Genomic DNA, 19,743 nt, shown 5'->3' with positions numbered 1-19,743 from the left:
CCCCAATCACCCCCACCATACACTGATTTCCTCCAAAATGGGAAGCACCAATGAATACCCCTAACACACATGTACCTCCACCTGATCATTTGCTGATAATCTGAAAATCCCTGCATGCCTTTCTCTGTAGGCAGACACTAGCAAGTGCCATTTCAGAAGAATCTGGGCCACCAACAGTTGGTGATCCTTCAAGTAGGAGTTAGTCAAACAGGGCAGGACTATGACTTCAACAGGACAATTGGACAGTAAATTCACCCCCACGGGTATGCAATCTACCTGTTCATCCCGAAAGATTTTAGCCAGAATACGAGTTGGTTCTGGGATTTCAACTGCATGACAGGACTAAACTTCTCACGTTACTGAACAGCATATAACACATGGCATACTAAATGCATGCAAGCACCTTCTGAGGAGAGGTATCTAAGCAGCTTACACTAACGAGGGTTTGTGACCACAGGAGGAGATGGCCTCTTAATTTTTCTGTAATTTCTTTTTTTCTTTAAAACAAGTGTAGGAAATCACGTGCAAAAGAATAACATATAATGCAAGACTAGGACTGCACAGTCGACCACTTAAAAGGCAAGACACACATAAGGCAGGATACAAAACTAACCTGGTCACGCATAAGGTTTGTGATACAAGCTTCATCACTGCAATCTCAAGTTTTTTAGCTGCAAATGCACCTAAACTTCACCTCTCAGACCATAAACATAACAAGGGGAAAAGTAGATCATCCACTAAAAGGCAAAACGTAAAAAAACAATTGCACGGCTCTTTGAAAGACATACAATACAGTTCAAAAAGCTTTGGAGCTCAAGGCAAGAATAATTAGAAACATTAATGGCATGCATGATGAGGAAAGCCGGACTAGATTATCACAGTAATCTCTTTTGACTACAAAATATATGAATCTGCCAGAAATGAAACAGTCCCTATAAAACCATAAGGTTCTCCAAAGGTTTTGCCTGTAACATAAAATAACTTTAGAATTTCTTCTCAACAAAGGCATTTATAAGTATATGATCAAGAAAAAAATGTTCTGCTCCCATTTTGAGCTATAAAGCCTTGCAAATAAACAAAAAATGATACTTAAATTCATAGAGTGATTTCCTTACAGTGGATGAGGCAAGCAAATCATTTTAAGTAAAACAGTTTTAATAATATTACTTCAGGCTACCTGTATTACACAGAATACTGTCCTATCTTTGATACAGACATAGGCTAATGTGTACTTATTGGCACCAGTTTAAATAGGAATAAGTCGGGAAAATAAGGCTACTGCTGGGTGCCATCTCCTTAAGTACTTCTCCGAGATGGCTATAGTGGCACTTTTTCCAATTATAGTTCTGTTGCTTCGAGCATTTGGGCTACAACTCTGCATATTACCATTACAGTTTTGAAATACAGAAGAGATTGCACGAGATTGCACTAACAGTCTGACAAAAGCCACTGGAATTCAGAGTTGAGAATGCTGGAAGGTTCATCCACAGGACAGAAGACAGGAGTTAGTGAATTGTGTTTCCCTGCACACATTCAAATCACAGTCATCTAAACACAGAATATTTCATAGGGTTGGCTGGCTGGTTGTCTTTCAGTATTGATCACTTTAGCAGGGTTATCAGCTGACCTGTGATCATGCCATTTAAAGCTGACTGAATAATGATACGTGAGGACAGATGGATAAAACTTACTAAAAATGCTTACATTTGCCTAATATGAACCTATTGTGTCATTTAATGAATTTCAAAAAGAACCCAAAGCAACTTACTATCTTGAGGGAGATAGGGTTATTCTTATCTCATGCACAAGAGAAATTAATTGGTCTGACTGCAACAAGAGATAAAAATGATTCTCTATCAGTGTGTTTTTAATGAATATTGCATACAGTGCAGATGTATAAATCAGAGCACAATTTCAGTTTCATGCTCTTTGCTTCATTTTACTTACCACCAATTCCTATTTCACTTTAAGATCAGTACAAGACTCGAAAAAACACAAGAAAAAAACTGAGTAATGAAGAATACTTCTTAAATCATTAGTTTGTCATTTTAATGGTGTTAGACTTTAGCAAATTTATGAGGCATAAACTAGTTAGCTTTACAATGTCCAAATATTGTTAGTCTTAGAAGACTGCTCATTTGAAGCCTGTGCTCTCCACTCAGTTTACACACTGCCCCTATTTCCTTAGGCTGATGATGTAACTGCCTTATTTGCAGCGTCTTGGTCAGGATACAAATACAGTGGGCTCTGCGATGAATTTGCTCTTGGAGGTGGTTGTGTACTAGTCAGTCTTTCCGAGTTTCCTGGAGAATTCTCCCTCCACCTTGGACTTGCCTGCTCCTGAGACACTTCCCACACAGATGGGCATGGGGAGGTAAAACTCATGGTGGATCGTGAGAGGTAGTTCTCCTGAAGACCTTCTTCTTGGAGGCACCTGTTTGAAAGCACTTCTTTTTCTTTGGAGTTTCGCCATTTCATCCTTCGATTCTGAAACCAAATTTTCACCTGTTTGCAAGTGAATGAGAGTTTATTATCATTCTTTTCTTTGTTTAAAGAAAACTTTGCCCTAACAAGGTTTTCTGTTTTAGGTTTTTTTTTTCCTTCCATCCCCTTAGCTTCATCTTCCTTCCTTATTCAATGTCATAGCAGATCCAGTGAAGCTGACTGACTGACATCCACTGAGGATTCTCCCATCACTATTTACGACAGCTGGGCCAAATACTCTCCTTGGCTTTCATCACCTCAAACAGGTGATTATTTAGCTTAACCTGGAAAAAGGACAGGATGGTGGCTAGGGATAGAGCAATTTCCTATAGAACATCCTTTTAGATAAAAAAGGATTCTCAGAGTAAATTGGCATCATCATTAACAAAACTAAGTCATATTACTGGTGATGTGAAGCCTTCTATTTAAAGTAGGCTCTAAGAACTGCAACTGTCCCTTTCACAAGCATAGCTAAAAACAGCCTGGCCATACAGCTCCAAAACGTGTGTGATGACATATGACAAAGTAGTGAGAATTTGGAGACATTCTGTCTGCCTGGCTACAGTTTTCCAGGAGCTGCCTAGAATCCATGGGCTTTTGAGATAAAATCAATTTTTCAAAATCTTTGAGTTGCAAAGCTTGATCATGAGCATTCAATGGTATTGATGAAATGCTGGGAAAAGTTTTGGGAAATATACATCTAGGAACTGGTTTTACATAAAGAGAAGGGGCGGAGGGGGAATAACTCAAATTATTCAGATTATGTTCTATTTTCCAGTAAATATTTGCATTTAGTTCTGGTATTCAGATACTTGATATGAAGATAAAGGGGCTATGCTTTCAAAGGTTTGCTAATCATTGCCTTAGATGGCATGTACCATTCCTCCAGCACAACTGGTCAGAAAATTGAAGAACTAGCCTTCACAGGAATGGCTCTTTATTTCATGAAGAAAAAGTACTGTACTTCTCTGTACTCTAGAGATCTGCATCTACTCCAGCACCTTCAGAATCCCACCTGCCAGCAGCTACCATGTTCATTTTCTGCTGTTACATGCCCTCACAGTTTTTCCAGTTTCTTTCAGGTTTTGTGCTCTTTAGGCTAGGCATGTTTTTATCTGCAGCTAGGTCAGGACCCTGAGAATCCACATTGAGCTACGGCCACTCAGCACCACCATTAATGTACTCGTCCAGTCAGAACAGCTTTCTTGGAGGTATTAGACCCTCAGCCAAACTCTGAAGTCCTGCAGCAGGCCAATTCAGACTCATGTGAAAAATCCCATGAAATGTGAATCAGTAAGTAAAGTGGGAGCCTTTTACAAGGTCACCCTGCAAAATTTTTCCTTCTATAGTTTCTCCCAGCTCCAAGGATCTCTTTCCTTGTGCAGCTAAGATTCTTCCTGTAGGGATAGCTGCCTCTCTCTTGGGGCAGAATGGTTTTAGAGCAAGTGCTGTTGATTGCACTGTCACTAACTGTTCATCTGTGAGTGCAAAGGGTGCTCCAAGGAAAGCGGGAGGGCTCTATGCTCCGCTGTTTTTTGCCTGGATCACTGCTTATCAGGCAGTGGGATGGAGCATCGTTCCCTACCCCAAAGCTCCTGAGAAGGCTCTGTCAGGCAACAAATTGGGAGCTGGAAATGAAACACAGAGGCGGCGTTTCTCCCACTCCGTGCAAAAACAAAGCAATCAAGTTTTGAATGTACACCTTCAGAAAATAAACTAGGAACCTGTTTAGGCGTTTGTGGTTTAAAACTGCCACTGATTTACTGAGGTCTTTGCTCAGTGAAGGAGCTCCGAGCTGCCCCTGTGCTGTTCAGTTTTCCTCCTTCGAAGTCATTTTAACGATTTTTCTTCAAAAAGACAGAAAGTCACAGATGCTCTGTCATTCCTTACCTGAGACTCCTTTAGACCCAGGTTAATGGCCAGTTTCTTCCTGTCTGTTTTACTGATATACTTCTGCTTCTGAAACATTTTCTCCAAAGCTTTCCTCTGGTCTTCGGAAAAGACAGCTCTTCTTAATATACCTCTCCGGGCTTTGGAGTTAGACTCCTGGGTCAGAAGAGGCAGGACACTTTCCTCTCCTAGTAGAAATGGATGAGAGTTTCACATAATATCTGATGCATATCAGAGAAATATTAAGTGCTGTTCATTATAATGCTAGCAGACTACTGTCCCACTTTTGATTTGTTGGTGTTACAAGTGTGTCGTAATGCTTCAGTCACGTTCATTAAGGCCTAAATCCTCACTTGGATCCAGAGGTGTTGTCAGTGGTCAAAAGTCTCCCCTTGACATGATAAAAAGTAAATCAGATGAGTTCATAGAGAAACATTAACACAGGGCCCATGCTACTGTAAAATTCAAATATAGTCAGGGAGAAACTTCTGTGCTTTCCTTTGCACATTATCATCACTGAGTAAACTGCAGTAAGTTTTCCTGGGAGTTTATTTCTCCTTGTCTGAATGCAGAACCAGATAAAAGTGGTCCACAATAACAACTTAAAGAAAATAGGCTTTCTTTAGTTTTGTTTACTAACGAAAGGCTTTCAGAGGGAACTATTTCTCAGAAAATCCCTGGCCATTCACTTACTTATTCTACAAACTGCAGCAATTTCTTTATTACAGCATTTGGGGAGTACTTGAACTTAGTCCTTTCAGCCTGGTTTCTAATCCTTTGACATCTCATAGCAAGTCCTGGAAGGGCAGTTTTCAACTAATCCAATCCCATCCCCTTGATCCATGCCTAAAGGGAACCCTACCCTAGAAAACAGAGGGGCTGGGGGACAGAGCTGCAGGGGCAAAGTAGAAGTGTTCCCTTCATTGGCCTCACACAGAGCACAGAAAACCCAAACCCAGATAAATCTCTCCCCTTCCTCACACCCAATAAAGCCTGGAGCCACAGTGCTTTCCCATGCTCCCTCTCCCCTAGAAGGATGTGGTATATGGAGAGCAGTCCCTGGTGAGGCTCAGGACACCTCCAGGGCTCCCAGCTTCCCCAGATGCTTGCCCAGGGAGCAACACCAGAGGCCAGTTGAACAGGGCCTATCACCAAGCACCGACGTGGTAATTTCATGGGGCAGCTGCAAGCAGGCCAGGAAAGAGCTAGCCTTTGGCTCAGAAACCTGTGCCATGGCTGTAGAGCCACCAACAACCGACGATTTTCCTGTAGGAGGGCAGCCAGGAAGGTGGCTTTAGTTTGCATCATGTGCAATTGAGACTATAAAGGTGCAAGCTGCCCTCCTGTTGTCCACCTTCCCACGTACACGGGCCAAGACTGCCATCCCAGTTTATAGTTACAGCAGCTGCAAAGGTGTGCTGCTCTTCAAGTTCTGCCAAGGATCTGGTCACTTTCACATCGAAGCCAATGGCAGAGCAGATTGTCTACAAGACTGCACATTCTTTTGTGAAAAAGTCTCTCTATTCTAGTCGGCTGTAACGATGTTGGGGGAATTAAACACATTTGTTCAATACAGTGCCCTTGAAAATACTAATTACATCCAGGTGCAGCTTTCACAAACTGTTGCTTGGGGCTACACCACCTTTCAACTTCTGTATATTATACATATATACACACATGGGCATGTGTATCTTTAAACACCCATAGAGAAACAAACACACATACACTGAGGATATTGTAGAACTGTGTATGTATAATGCTGAGAAACTGAAGTGTATCTGTGCATGTCTTGCAAAGTTGACTAAATACTTTTGTAGTGCATGTGTGACCGGTCTGATACCACATATATTATCCCTGTATCCTGCCCCCAGCTGTAACCAGTAGAGGAAGAATCACAGAATTGTCTAGGTTGGAAAGGACTAGAAGCTCAGCAAGTATACAACGCTGCTTCCCTAAAATACACTGCCACTGTCAAACATAACTGATTTAGGAACCATTGTATTCTGCTAGACATGGCTTTCTTGAATTTTTTCACTCTTCAAAAAGCCATCCTTACATTTGTTCCCCCAAACAGCCTGTGGCAAAAAGTAATTCTTATGATTTTAAATGTTACAATATAAAGAAGTCAAAATTTATACAGATGCACTACAATTTTCAAAATTATGTTTGAGATCAGATACAAAAATCATAACCTACTGGTTACTGTCCTGATATTTATGAGACAGTGAGACACAGTCAGACTCCGTCCAAACCAACATAAACTATCTGCAGAACAAAAGTCAAAATGTCATGATGAAGGTTTCTGCAAAGGGCAAGCTGGGTTCATATTTCTCTGAAGAGTGCACAGCACCCTCACTGCCCCCACCCCAAGCTCCCATTCTGTCCATGAGGCTGGAGGCAAACACTTGTTCTTCCTCAAGAAGGTTATGTCTCCTTCTTCCTTGAATTTGGTAAATTTAGGTACCTTTTTCCAGGCAGCCTCAGAGTAGTTTCTGATGAATCATCAGCCATTCTCAAATTTACTGGAAGGTACAGGCTGACAGCGGAGGAGCTGGTGCTTCCCTCATCCCCACCGCGGGACGAGAGACACCAGCGAGGGAAGAGGCGTAACAGGGCCGGTCCTCGCCTCCCGGCCTTCCTGCCACAATGGAGTTGTCAGCCAAGGACAGAGAACGCCAGATTATGTGACCCCTTAAAATTTGTCTTGCCTGGCTGGTTGTTAACAGTCAATCAGCAAAGAAACAACCTCCTGCCAGGGCCCCGAGGCACCAATTAATTCCTGTGCAGGCAGTACGTAGGGTACAGCTTAACACCTGTATTAGACTAATTTAATAGCAAAGAATCTACACACTCTAAAGCATAGTATGTGACTGATTTTAAAGGCCTAGCTAAACAAAATTTAATGATGAGCAGATTGCTCACAAGCATTAGCAAACAGCCACTGGGTCAAAAAATTTGAAACTCGTGTTTGGGATAGCAAATAGCCACCCCTAATTGACCACCCTAGAGAATTTTTGTAAGAATATACCATAGTTCAAAGTGCATTCTGATTATTCACACAAAAACTAAATTTCAGTTCGTGGATTCAAGGACTTTTCAATATGGTGGGATAAGCAGTCATTCGCACATTACAACAATTCCATCAAAATTAAATAAATCCATTTGCAGCCTGTCACTCTGAACGTGCATCAAAAGCTTTAGTGCTCTGCTGACATAAATGTGAACCTGTTACCAACTATTTCTTGTGTTGCTGGTTTGATTTTTGTTTTGCTCTGGATTTTTTTTAAGTCTTTCCTTTGTACCCTAATATATAGTGATAAATGTCCTCTTAATCTGTGGAACAATCTTCATTTGCCTTCATGGCAGAGACCACCTTGAAGGAGCAAGTAAAAGCTTTAGTCATGGTTTCCATTTTTTCATTTGAATTCAATACATTCTAGTTAAATGGACAATTAATAGGTCACTTCCAAAATAGTAGTGTATCAGTCCTGGTTAATAAACAATCCCCAGAGTTGATAATGGGCCTATGTATTCAGCAAGTCCCTGTATACACTCAGCTCATCCACTAAATCCCCTTTCAGGTAGACAGGGTTATATGGGAAGATGAGCTAGAATGAGTCTATAAAAGTCAGTTTCATTCACTGCTTTATTTTTCAGTCAAGTGCTTTAAATGGTGTCCAGAAAATCTCTTGGAATGTGAGACAGGAGAAAAGACTGGCACATAGAGTATTGCTTTATGGCCATACAAAAGGGCAACTGACCCTTGCCCAGGCCTTTTCAATGTGAAATGGTTCCTAAAGTTCATCTGCACAGTGAAAAATTGTGGTGAGGTCGCGTGTGGATGAGTAAAGTGAAAGTGGTGATTGGTCATGGTGCTGTCAGGCATTGTGGGAGAGCCGGGGCCATGTAAAACGCTCTGTGGGAAAGTGTCAGCCCCCTAAAGAGGTGCTCACAAACTTGCAGCTCATTAAACTGCCAGCATTTGCTGCCTCACTTGTCAAGAATCATTCAACTTAGCAACTGCCCTTCTGAAACATTCATAAAACGCATGCACGTAGTCAGGAAGGTTTCGAATGCAACTGTGATTAAAAAAAAAAAAAAAATATATATGCTAGAGCATGCATAAACTCTAATTTTCATTTGGATTTGCAAGGCGATTTGTGCTTTTTCTCCATTTTGAGGCACTAGGAAATGCCTCTTCTGTTTGTATTCTTGAGCCATATACACGTAAAATCATGAATGTCCCATTCTTACACTACGGCACGCAAACTTCACAATCAAGGTTAAATTTAGGTTTGGATTAAATGGAAGTGTGTTCCAAGACTTAATCCTGAGCATACACTGTATACTAGCCAAAATTCTCTTCAACTTACTTCTTCAATTATTTTTTTTTCCATTCTAAATTAAAGAATAAAATAAAATTAAACAAGTGCATGCATTTGACTACTACAAAAATAATTACTGTTTTATTTAACTAACGCTAGGGCTTCCCAAGTCATAATTTATCCCTCACAGGCATTAAAATGCAGGATCCATTTTAAGATCTTTCAGTTCTTTTCTTTTCTTATTTGCAAACGTTTGTTGACACAGATTTTTTTAAGGAGTTACTGATTTTAAAGAATCTTTTCTAGCAAACTGAAAACAAGGAGCTTTCCTAGGTTAGTTCTGTCTGGGTGTCTCAATGCCATTAGAAACCTCTCACAATTGGTCAGTGTACTTAAGTTTGATAAATCTTTGGAAAGCCTCTGAATAGGATTGCTGTGATTTTACTAAGGAATTAGCTGCTGCCATTGCATCACCAATTAGTTTTCCAGAACACATTAAATCCTGCTGCTTTGGTTTACAGAATAACTCAAGCATTACTGATGAAGCATAAAAACTTACTTGGAAAAGCAGTGGGGGATGCAGGGTGCTGACAGGACCCACCGCAGCATGCTGAGTAGAATGGCGGGGCTCGGAGAAAAAAGTGTTTGGAAAGAGCTGCAAAGAAAGCAGAGATCTAATTGATTATCCATTGAGCTTAGGTGATATTCATAACAACAGTCCTCCAAAAAGTCAGTGTGTAAAGTCCTGCCCCACAGGTTCTTGTTCCTTTTTTCAAGATGGTGATATTTTTAAGGCAAACAATGATAAACCAAGTAATTGCTCTTTAATTTAGCAAGGTTATTTTACATGTGTAGCTTAAATACAATATGCAAAACTCTCAATGTATTTAAAATAAGAATGAAACTCTGCAGATTGGAAATTTACTTCTGGTAATTGTTATAATTATGGAGGGTTTTCCCTAAATATTGGGATTGACCATGTTGTTTAAATAATATATTGTTGAAACAATGAGTATAATGCATCTGAAAAAGTTATTTTAAATAACTCTAGTAAGCATGATACCCTAGAGAAACAGAATCAAAAAGTGAATCTTGTCTCTTCTGCTGTTATTAGAACTCAAACCAATAAGGTCTTCAATAATTAAGAAACCTTTATGAATAAAAGTCTACAAAATGCAGTGAGATGATCCAGCTGAGCTCTACAGGCACAAACTACAGGGCCTGATTCTGCTATCCTGATAGTAAACTTGTTCTCGCTGGGAAATTGCTCTAAATTCAAATAAACCACTTGCTGAAGAAGGCTCTGCTTCATACAATACAAAATTGCAAAATCATTTCACAGAATTAGGAAATATTTGGTAAAATTTCCATAGGATTTTTTGAACCAATGAATCAAAAGTCTCTGCTATGTCTGAAAAGTGCTTCCAAATCTTGGAAAGGTCTTCCTTATCTAATAATTCCTTATTTTTTTTCTATAAAGCTCATGGGCTTTTCCATTAATCTTAATTACCTTTTAATTTCTGCTCGTACTAGTCAACTATGAAACTTTGAATATTTTTTCTTTTGAAAATAGATGTGTCATGCTTGCTAGAATGTAAAACAATCACTTGTAATGACCACTTGTAAAATGTGATCCACATCAAAACATTTATGTCACTTTCCTGTCTTGATTTAGGTAGAAAATAAACAGTTCTAGACTTTGTACTGTAGTTTTTCAAAATTTCTATAAATAACTTCATTAATTAAAAAAAGAGTAACTCCGTACTCAGATTAAAAAGTTAAGAAATAATCAGGAAGAAAGATAGTTAAATAGATAAACGTATCTAAGCCATGTTCTTTATTTTTAAAGAGTGTTCTACTGGAATTAAAACCAAAGATCATGCAAAATTAGGTTCCCGAGTACATATTAGGGCATCTTAATGACTTTTCTGGTGTTCAAATCTGCTGATCCCCCAAAGCAATGAACTATTGCTCCAGAAGCCTAACTCTGAACATTATGAAAATATTTACCTCTATTTTTTGTCTTACTTCCTACAAGCTTGGGTGAAAATTTCAACTGTCATAACAAATTGATAAGCTTTTTATTACTACAGCTTTTCATCAACACTTCACTGTTTCTAACGAAATATAAACACACTTTAAGAGGAACTAGTTGCCTATTTTGAGGTGCACACTTGCAAAACACTTACAAAAAGGAATTATTTACACCAGGCATTAGTATTCTAAAGCTTCTCTTTCACACAAGACCATCAAATGTAGAACTGTGTCCTGAAGAGGTTAAAAGAGTTGAGAAGGTGCAGCCAAATTTTACCTCTTACATATCCAAGGGGCTTCAATGCAACTGGTGGGGTGTGTAAGTTGGAAAGGATTTGACTATAACTGAAGAAGCACAGGAGATGGGGAAGGAAAATACCTGCCAGGTAATCTCAGCCATTCCTCCTGAACTAGAGAGCTTGTTCTTGACAATACATTTTATCTGCTGCTAACATTTTATCTGCTGTATTTTCCAAACTCCTAGGTGAAGAGCTTTTCCTCCCTCCCTTGGCAGTCACATTCCTCATGCCATTATCAAGTTTCCCTTACAGTCATCCGCTTCTAAAAATACAACTTAGTGTACCAAAGGTACTACACCCAATTTCTTTGCTTCCTTTGCGTACGTCTCGAATGTTCCTTGACTGCTACAATGCCCTATTCCCCTTAATCATTGCTCGAGCACCTTATTCATGCCACTTGACTTTTGTCAGACATGTCTGCCTGTCCTTGATATTCCCTATTATGGTTTCTTAACTCTCTCCAGTTCCTTGCTCTTTTTTGATACTGTGGTGCTCAGAATGATACATGATACAGCCAGAACTGAATAAGCTATTGCTTCAGATAGATAGCACGCTCCTGCAAATAGAGATAGAGGAATAGGAAAGGATAGAGTTTTCTCCATTCACTAAGTCTCTCAACAAGCAAGCTGCAAGCTTAAAGGTCAGGAGATGGATCAGGGTCAAAACGTGACACATCTTGCATAAGAAAGCCCCAAATCTGCCAGGTTATTTGCATGGGAGGTGCTGGTAATGGTGTAATGGACTAGCACAGCACCATGATGCAAACAGCAGAGATCATGGCACTAATTCTGCTCAAGTCAATGGAAATCATGCTTCTGGCTTGCTTGGGCATTTTACTTATTCCCTCAACCAACCGTCTTTTCAGGCAGCATGGTGCATTTCTCTCTAAAGCATAACATTTGCTTAAGAAATAAGATGCAGGTAATAACCTCACATAACTCTGAACTAAGCAGTTTCTGAGACTGTTTCTCAAGATTGATTTATTCTAGATCCTGTGGAATTATGGCATTATGCTTCCCTAAACCTACAGACAATGTGTATGTCCAGTTTATAAAAGTCTTTAATGTGCTCCAATTACACTGATATACAAATGAATTCTACGTTAGGTATAACAAACTACATCCTCAGGTCCTATCTATTGCACTCAAACCACTGTGTAGCCCTTAGAGAAAGTTAGATCACTAAAAAATCTGGCATAATATAGGGATACTCCACTGTACCTTAGAAGCTCTGTGTAGAGAAAAATGTTGATGCTTCAACATAACACATACAAATATTTTGTATAACATAATACAAGCATTGCCTATGCTTTTATTTTCTGGCCACGTAGTTTGGTGATCAAATATTGGTAGAGTGGCCATGATATGTCTGAAGCAAACACTGTTTGCTGTTCACATAAGGCTGAAAATTGCTGAAATGTCAGAATATTAGTTCTGTATTTGTTGGCCAGAATGAAGGACACTTTAACTAAAAAGCAGACGTTGCTTCCAGCCATGTGGAATAAGCATTAACCATGGGCCAAATTTTAATAATTTCTATTCAAGATATCTAATTATTTTTCTGCTTAGCATTCCCATCTCATAAAACAGAGACTGTGTTTCAGAACTAAGCATTTCACAGGATTGAGACTTTACACGTTTAGCTTCACAGACGCATGAAAATGAAGTATCAGAGTAGGGTATAAGTGCCTTTTGGCACTCCAAAAAACGTACTATATGCTTTAAAAGAAAATTTATCAGGTCATAAATATAAAAGGATGAAATATCTAAAATGAAATCAATAATTTATTTTTTCACAAAAGGGAAATTATTTTGACACTATTGCTACATGCAAAATTTTAGTAATAATGCTCATTTACATTCAGTTTTGTGAATCCAAAGCATTTTATAAACAAACAATAAAATGATACTAAACATGCCAATGGACCTCAAGCTCTTCCACTGCTAAAACTCAGATATGAGTTCAGATACTGATATTTTAAAATATACCTCCAGCTCTGAAGATATTCTAAATTCCAAAGCCCTCCTGTGCTAAGAAGTCATGCCAACAGTGGGACTAGAAGTTTTCCCTTTAACTATCCATTTTGATATTAAGGTTCCTAAGTAAAATCCAATTCAAGTGGATATCTAAATTAAAAATGGTACATTATTCAAGGCACTGTTTGCTTTTCCTAATCCTGATTTTGTGCAATGACTTGGGAAACAGTGTAGGCCGTTAACCAACAGGAAAGGGGAAAGGGGCATCAGAAGAAATGTGAACTGATGGTAAACTTCTGGTATTACCCATACACGGGTCCTTCACTGCACGTGCTGTTAGTTTGTTGGGGTTTTTTTACAGTTAACTGATAAAAACATGGTATAATCCTGTGCAGAGAGCCGACACCTCTGAAGAGTGACTGAGAAAGCTGCCTAGAGCCAACCAACAAAAAAAGGAGTAAGCACAGGCACAGACAGACCTCAAACTGCGTCAACACAGCCCTTAAATTCTCCAAGTATTGCTATGTCCACATGAACTGCTTTGCACAGTGATGCCTGAGCTCCAGCCCCGGCAGGCAAATTTCAAATATTCTCACTAAAACGATCCCATTTCATCTGAGAAACTTGCATGCTTTTGGGCCCATGAAGCAGGCACAAGTAAACTTTAATTTCCTACCAACGTCCATTCCTGGCAATGATTAAATCATGCTTTTGCACAGCTGCAGGACAGTTTCATGCCATGAAACTGCTCCCTGCAAAGAGCCCAGCAGCAGCTCTGCCAGGCTGGGGGTCCAGCTGAGCCACATGGCACCATCTCTGCTCCTGAACCACAACCCCTGGGTCCTGCAACGATCCATGGCTCTGTCCCCGGCAGCTCCTGTGTTCAGAGCACAGTGTTCCACCAGCAGCTGGGCACCCCCAATGCTCAAACCAAGTCAAGCCAAAAGGGCAGACCAGGGCAGCACACGAGGATCAGTTTTAAAACATTGGCAAACGTTTATAGAAAGGGCTTTGCAGTCCTAAATATGCAATTTGAAATCCTACACAAAAAGCGGATGCGAGAAGCAGGCTTGCATTTTTATGTTGGGTCTCAATGGGGCTTTCAAAAATCAGCAGATTAGTCACACCAAAAAGGGCTTGAAATGTGGCAATGGCACGATCATCATTTCCTTACATCTAGAGCAATGTAGAGGCTGACAGAGTCACGCTGCAGATTTGACAGTGATTCATGTAATCTCAGCTATTTTCAGAGGCATCATTCACATGCCTTATTATTAGGGCATGATTTGCTATACGTGTAGGATTGGGTTTTCTCCACCTAAGGAAACATGGGTGCCTCAGGCCTGTGACAATGCACAGTCAGGTTTCACCACTGGGACAACCCAAAGCACCAACCAAACCCCACACCTTTGACAAAGACTCCATGGGTCTCCTGGTGTCAGCAGTAAAGGTGGCTTCCTCCCTCTCCATGTCTCGTACATAGCCTTGCTACGGAGAAGAAAAATGTAGATGGGGATGGGCAAAGCTGTGGATTTACCAGCTTTGTCTCCAGCTTTGTCCTTCTCCTGAAGGAGATGCCCATGCACTAGTGTGCCCCAGCACCTTCTGCTTAACATTGCTCACCAAAAAGGGCATTACTGTCACTTCTCTGTCTAGAAGTTCAGTGTGTTGCCTAACCTCCTTGTCTGAGACTCCTGTACACTCAAGAAGCAGCAGTAAGTAGCTCTATATCATGATTCACCACCTTAAAATAGACGTCTAAGAGGGTAAGCTGTGTCATCCTCTGGAAGTATCTCTCTGTCTTGACTACGGATCAGACAGGGACTTAGACAACTAGATTAGACAAAACAACTATTTTTTAATACACAGTGGAATTACTAACATTCTTCTTATCCCCCTTTGGTAACATCAAAAGAATACAATGCCCTGTATGGCCATAAAGACCCTGTAAAAAATTGTAAAATGCAGCCATAAAGGCACTAAAGTTATTTTCTTTGATTTTCAACATCTTACAATTCCTGTAGAAATAATTTAGTCAAGCAAGACAAAATTAGGGTCATATGCTGCAAGAGATTTTCCATTGTTACAGCCCTAATTCAAAATCCTACCATAGGCAAAAATGTACCATTTATTCCAAGGGTAGGCACCGATTAGCTAAAATTTCCTAGCTAGACCAGTCTTTACTTGTTGCAGTACTGCCAGCTCCAAGAAGACAGAAGTCTCAAGATTGGCCAAACATTGTTAGAATGAAAAAATAACAAACGGTGGATTTGGTTTATTTTCTTCTTCTTTTTTTTTTTTTTTAAACAAATCAAGTTTTTAGTCTTTTTACATTTGTTCAAGGAAATATTATTTCAGGTTGAAATCCGAGATATTCATAGTTACAAGATTGCAGGGGTAGGGACTTCAGCCACACCAAATTGTCCAAGATTCATGCAGAAAAGGTAAAATCCTTAACATATGTACAACCTCCTATTACTTTATATACCTGCACTTGTTTTCATTTTGAAAAAATTACCTTCCCAATTCTTCTATGGGTCATGAGTGACCACAGAAGTGCCATTTAGAAAAATTAGAGTTATTTTGCAGAACTGCATTATACAAGAATGCAAAACAGTTTTGGCAGGCAACGGAGGCAGAGAACTTGACTTCCAAAATTCAGGAGAATTTGTTGATGCAAAAAAAAAAAAAAAAAAAAAATCACACTACAATGAAACCTGAAATCTGCACTCAAGTAGAGAAGTTGCCTGATGAGATCAACACTTATCTCATTCTCCGTGTTTTCTAAAAAAATGAAGAATATACTACAAGATTTCAGAAGACCAGCTCATTCTGCAATACAAAATACATTTAACAGAAGTTAATTCGCTAACTGAAGACACTGCTGATTCCACGGTTTCCCCTCGGTGAACGGCTTTTCTGTAAAAACCCCATCACTTGCTGTCCTAGCGCGGCTTTGAGATCTTCTGGCAGGGCTTAAATCTTTACTGAGGACCAAACTCTTCCGCAGCAAGGGTGGCCGGAGGCAAGAGCAGTGCCCAGCCAACCCTCGTATTCCCCGCTGAGCCCAGGCTGCCAGACCGGTGGCTGGGTCGGAGCGTAGCTGGCACCAGTCTGGCTCTGGCGACCTTATGACGAGGACAAAGATTTGCCCTTTAATAAGCCATTTTGCACCCACTCTTAAGGTAAGCTGGGCACCCCAAACCAGTTCCATGAAATGGTTCACAAAGCAGGAAAAGATGCTGCACCAAGGAGAAATCAGTTTGCGATTTCTGGTACTTACAGAAACTTCTCTGTCTCCAAAGGCAAACTTTTAAAACAATGGAGGAACCTCAATGCTCCTGGCAATCAGGACGTAACAAAAGATGCCAACTAGATCTCCCCACCCTAAAGAAAATTTCTATCCCCAGAAAACACCAACAAAACAAGAAAATCTTGAGACTTTGGTCAACAACTTGTTGCCTGAGTGAGTGTAGCACATTCCAGAGGTTGATGCAAGTCTAGAGGAAGAGGAGATAATAACACTTAGCTCTTTCCTGCCTTTTGTTTTAGTGAAAGTTAGTGTTACATATCGCTTGAGGACACGCTCTGGCTGACAGTTGTTTTGAAATCAATAATTAATAAGCATTTATCCACTAAGAGGGGCTGCAAAATGAAGGGAAAAAAACCCACCTAATTTCAGTAATGCAAATATCTTCTGGTTGTCAGAAACACATGAGATTTTACTAAAAATGGGAAATAAAGCCTACTGATTAAGAGTGTTGCAGGACAGAATTACTGTCATCACCTGAGGGGGAAAAAAAACAATGCTGGTCCAAAGAGTTAGTCAGCAGAGGAAGGCTTGGTTTTATTTCCCTGCAATGCCACCAGTTTTCCTATCACCTTAGGCAAGTCACCTCAGGCAAGTCACCTCATTTCTTTTTGCCTTGTTTCACTGCACTTTTTAGTTTTCTTTCTCCATTAATATATCAAAACACCAAGATTAAAGCAGAAAGCCAGGTTCTTGCCATGTATGCTCATCTTCAGAGTCATACAACCCGTGACCTGAATACTCAGGCTGTAGAGCACTTACTGTCATCCTTCTCCAGGGCAAACTATTTGAGAAGAGCAGAGATTTTGAGAAAATAATTTCAGGTAGCAAAGTAACTGTGACCTGGTGTCATCTAATACTTCTGGAAACCAAATCATGAGGAAAGATGTGACCCTCTTTCAAGCACCTATGCTACAACAGACTACATCTCAGCATCCTTTGGATAATTTTCCTGTCAGAAAACGCTGAGGAAAACTGTCTTCTAAATTTTCCAGAAAGTAATGACAGCATTCAAGGAGAGATAGCTCCTTGAATAGGATGGTTCAAGGAGAGGGACCAAATCCCAGACTAGCAAACAGAAATTGAGGACTTCCTCCACACTTAAGAGTCCATCAGTTTGCTCAGAACTTTCATCTGGAGCTTCCCTCATCCCTTAAGAGGAAGTGCAAGTATAAGCTACACAGCTGTAATATGTTTTACTGGGAAATGCTGCTTAACAACAGCGCATTTTTTAAAGTTTTTAGCCAGGAAGAACAGAATCTGGGGCATCCAGTGTTTAAAAAGCAGGACCAGATTCCGCACTTCATCTGGCCAGGGCTACAAAAACACAGTGTGGAAAGTTCTCACACAGCAGAAGGCAGCATTATGCACATATTCGATTGAGGCAAAAGGTCTTAAAAGAGGAGAATCGGGCCCTACAATGCGCAGGTGTGGAGAAACTCCATTGAGCTGGACAGAAGCACGGCGCTCACCATGCCCGCTGGAGCCAGTGGGCCCAGTTCAGCCCAGTTTCACCACCTGCACTGGGGCTGCACAGCAAGATGCCAGAAAGCCTGTGGGAATCCCACATGGCACACCGTCGCAAGAGGCAGGCGAGTTTATTCTCTAGTAATAGCGCTCCTTCTGCTTCTCCCTCTTAAGTTTTATGTAATATGCTGCTCGTTCATGCAGTTGTATTCTTAAGTCAAAATAAACTAAATTAATTTTAAAAACCTATGATTTGATTACATTTCATTTTTAAAAAACAATGTAATGATAGAAAGTGATGATTTTAATCTTTTACAGACAACATAAATATGTTTCTTTCAAGCCGACTCATAGATGATGTATTTTACGGTGTGATACTTTGAGAGTACTTTTTCAGCTTTTCCTTTAGGACAACTTTAGAGGAGAACTCAAAATATGTATGCAGATAAGCACTTTAAATCATCAAACTAAATCCAGTGAAACCTGTAAATGATGGGGAAACTTGCTGCTAAAACTCTGCTGCTGAGGAGCTACAAAGGGAAAAGCTACCACGACCAGACGTCACAGACGAGGAGTGCCATCCCACTCGGTCCCCTTTGCAGCCGTGGATAAGAGTTTTCCAGTCTACAGAGAGAACACAGGATTTTCATTCTTTGGGACTTTTATGGAGTGTTAAAAGGTACCCTAAAATTGAGTGCTTTCTTCATGTCTTTCCTCAATAGGTACTGCAAATATATGTTGGTTTTGGAACTGTAAAAAGGTTCAGCTCGTTCAATTCCAGTCCCTGGTGTGATTTTATATTCCCTCCTTTCTAGGAACTCTTGGTGACCTCACCAGAATTTGGGACTACAGGAGCAATACAGATTACTGATTGCAAAAAATCTGATAATGTTCAATTCTCTTTCCTATAGCATTTTTTATTATTTAAAAAATCCTGCATTACGCCAAGCTAGCTTGTTAGAGCACTTTAGTCCCTGCGTGACCTATAAAGCACTTGCTAGTTAAAAAGGATTAAAAAAACACTTTGCTTTATGATGTTCAATAGTCTTACTAAAGACTTAGACTAAAATTATCCAAAATGCCATGTGATTTTGGGCATCCAAATAGGAGTGAGTTTATTCCTCCAAAAACTCACACACAAAAATAAAAAATAAATCAGTGAATACTCACAAAAATCAGTGAATTAAAAAACCTCTACTTCGTACTAATTCCTTAGCTGAAATACCTTTATTAGTACCTGAAGGCTAAAATTCTTCTTCTGACAAAACACTCTTTTGCCCTATCACTGCATAAACAAGGCACCCCAGCCTTACTCACAAACGCAAGTGCCTGGTCTGAACCGCTCCCCAGAGTACGCCTATACCAGAAACTCCTTAGAAACCACAAAATCTGGCTGGGCCGGACAGTTCCAATCTAATTTACATTTATGAAAGTTCAGACATCTAAGAGCCCTCATCACTTTAAGACATGTAATTCAGATCAGAATCAACAGATCCCTGTTAGAATATATACATCTTTGTTGCACATCTACATTTGCAGGAGACTTTTTTTTTCCTGAGTCCGTAACATACAAGGAAACCTAGTATTTCCCACTGCTCAAATGTAAGAGCCTGGTGCTTTTGCCCAAAGCTCCCTCTGAAATCCCTGGGAGCTGCGGGATCAGAAGAAACGTAGGATCAGAAGAAACGTAGGATCGGACATCAAATCCCTAGGCAGACCTGCAACACTTTGCTAAATTCAGGAGCACCGCTGCAGGCCAATTAAAGAAAGAACTAATCCCAGGAGCAAGCACTGAAAAACTCGGCATTCAGGAACTTTTGTAATACTTAGGAAAAGTTTACCTGTGACAATGAGTTCTGGGGCATCTGGTTTCTCCCCTTGTGCTCTGTACACATTAATTTACCATTTTCCATAGAGCTTTATTTTGGGGGGGGGGGGGGGGGAAAAAAAGGCCCAAA

At 40.1% G+C, this 19,743-nt stretch overlaps 1 protein-coding gene across 1 annotated transcript in view; it reads right to left on the bottom strand.

The window, feature by feature from the left end:
- Nucleotides 1-1,918: 1,918 nt before the first annotated feature.
- The window catches only part of DBX2 (developing brain homeobox 2), a 19,705-nt gene continuing 1,880 nt past the window's right edge, over nt 1,919-19,743 (bottom strand). The window contains exons 2-4 of the mRNA XM_014963463.1: nt 9,259-9,354; nt 4,375-4,562; nt 1,919-2,505 (exon numbers count right to left, since the gene is read on the bottom strand). Of these exons, the coding sequence (XP_014818949.1) occupies nt 2,185-2,505; nt 4,375-4,562; nt 9,259-9,354 (605 nt within the window). The 3' untranslated portion in view covers nt 1,919-2,184. The remainder of the gene's footprint in view (nt 2,506-4,374; nt 4,563-9,258; nt 9,355-19,743) is intronic.

The sequence above is a fragment of the Calidris pugnax genome, unplaced genomic scaffold (assembly GCF_001431845.1).
Source record: "Calidris pugnax isolate Ruff unplaced genomic scaffold, ASM143184v1 scaffold44, whole genome shotgun sequence".
In the NCBI taxonomy this organism is placed as follows: domain Eukaryota; kingdom Metazoa; phylum Chordata; class Aves; order Charadriiformes; family Scolopacidae; genus Calidris; species Calidris pugnax.
The sequence above is the reverse complement of the archived record's forward strand: the minus strand, read 5'-3'. Positions and strand labels throughout refer to the sequence as shown.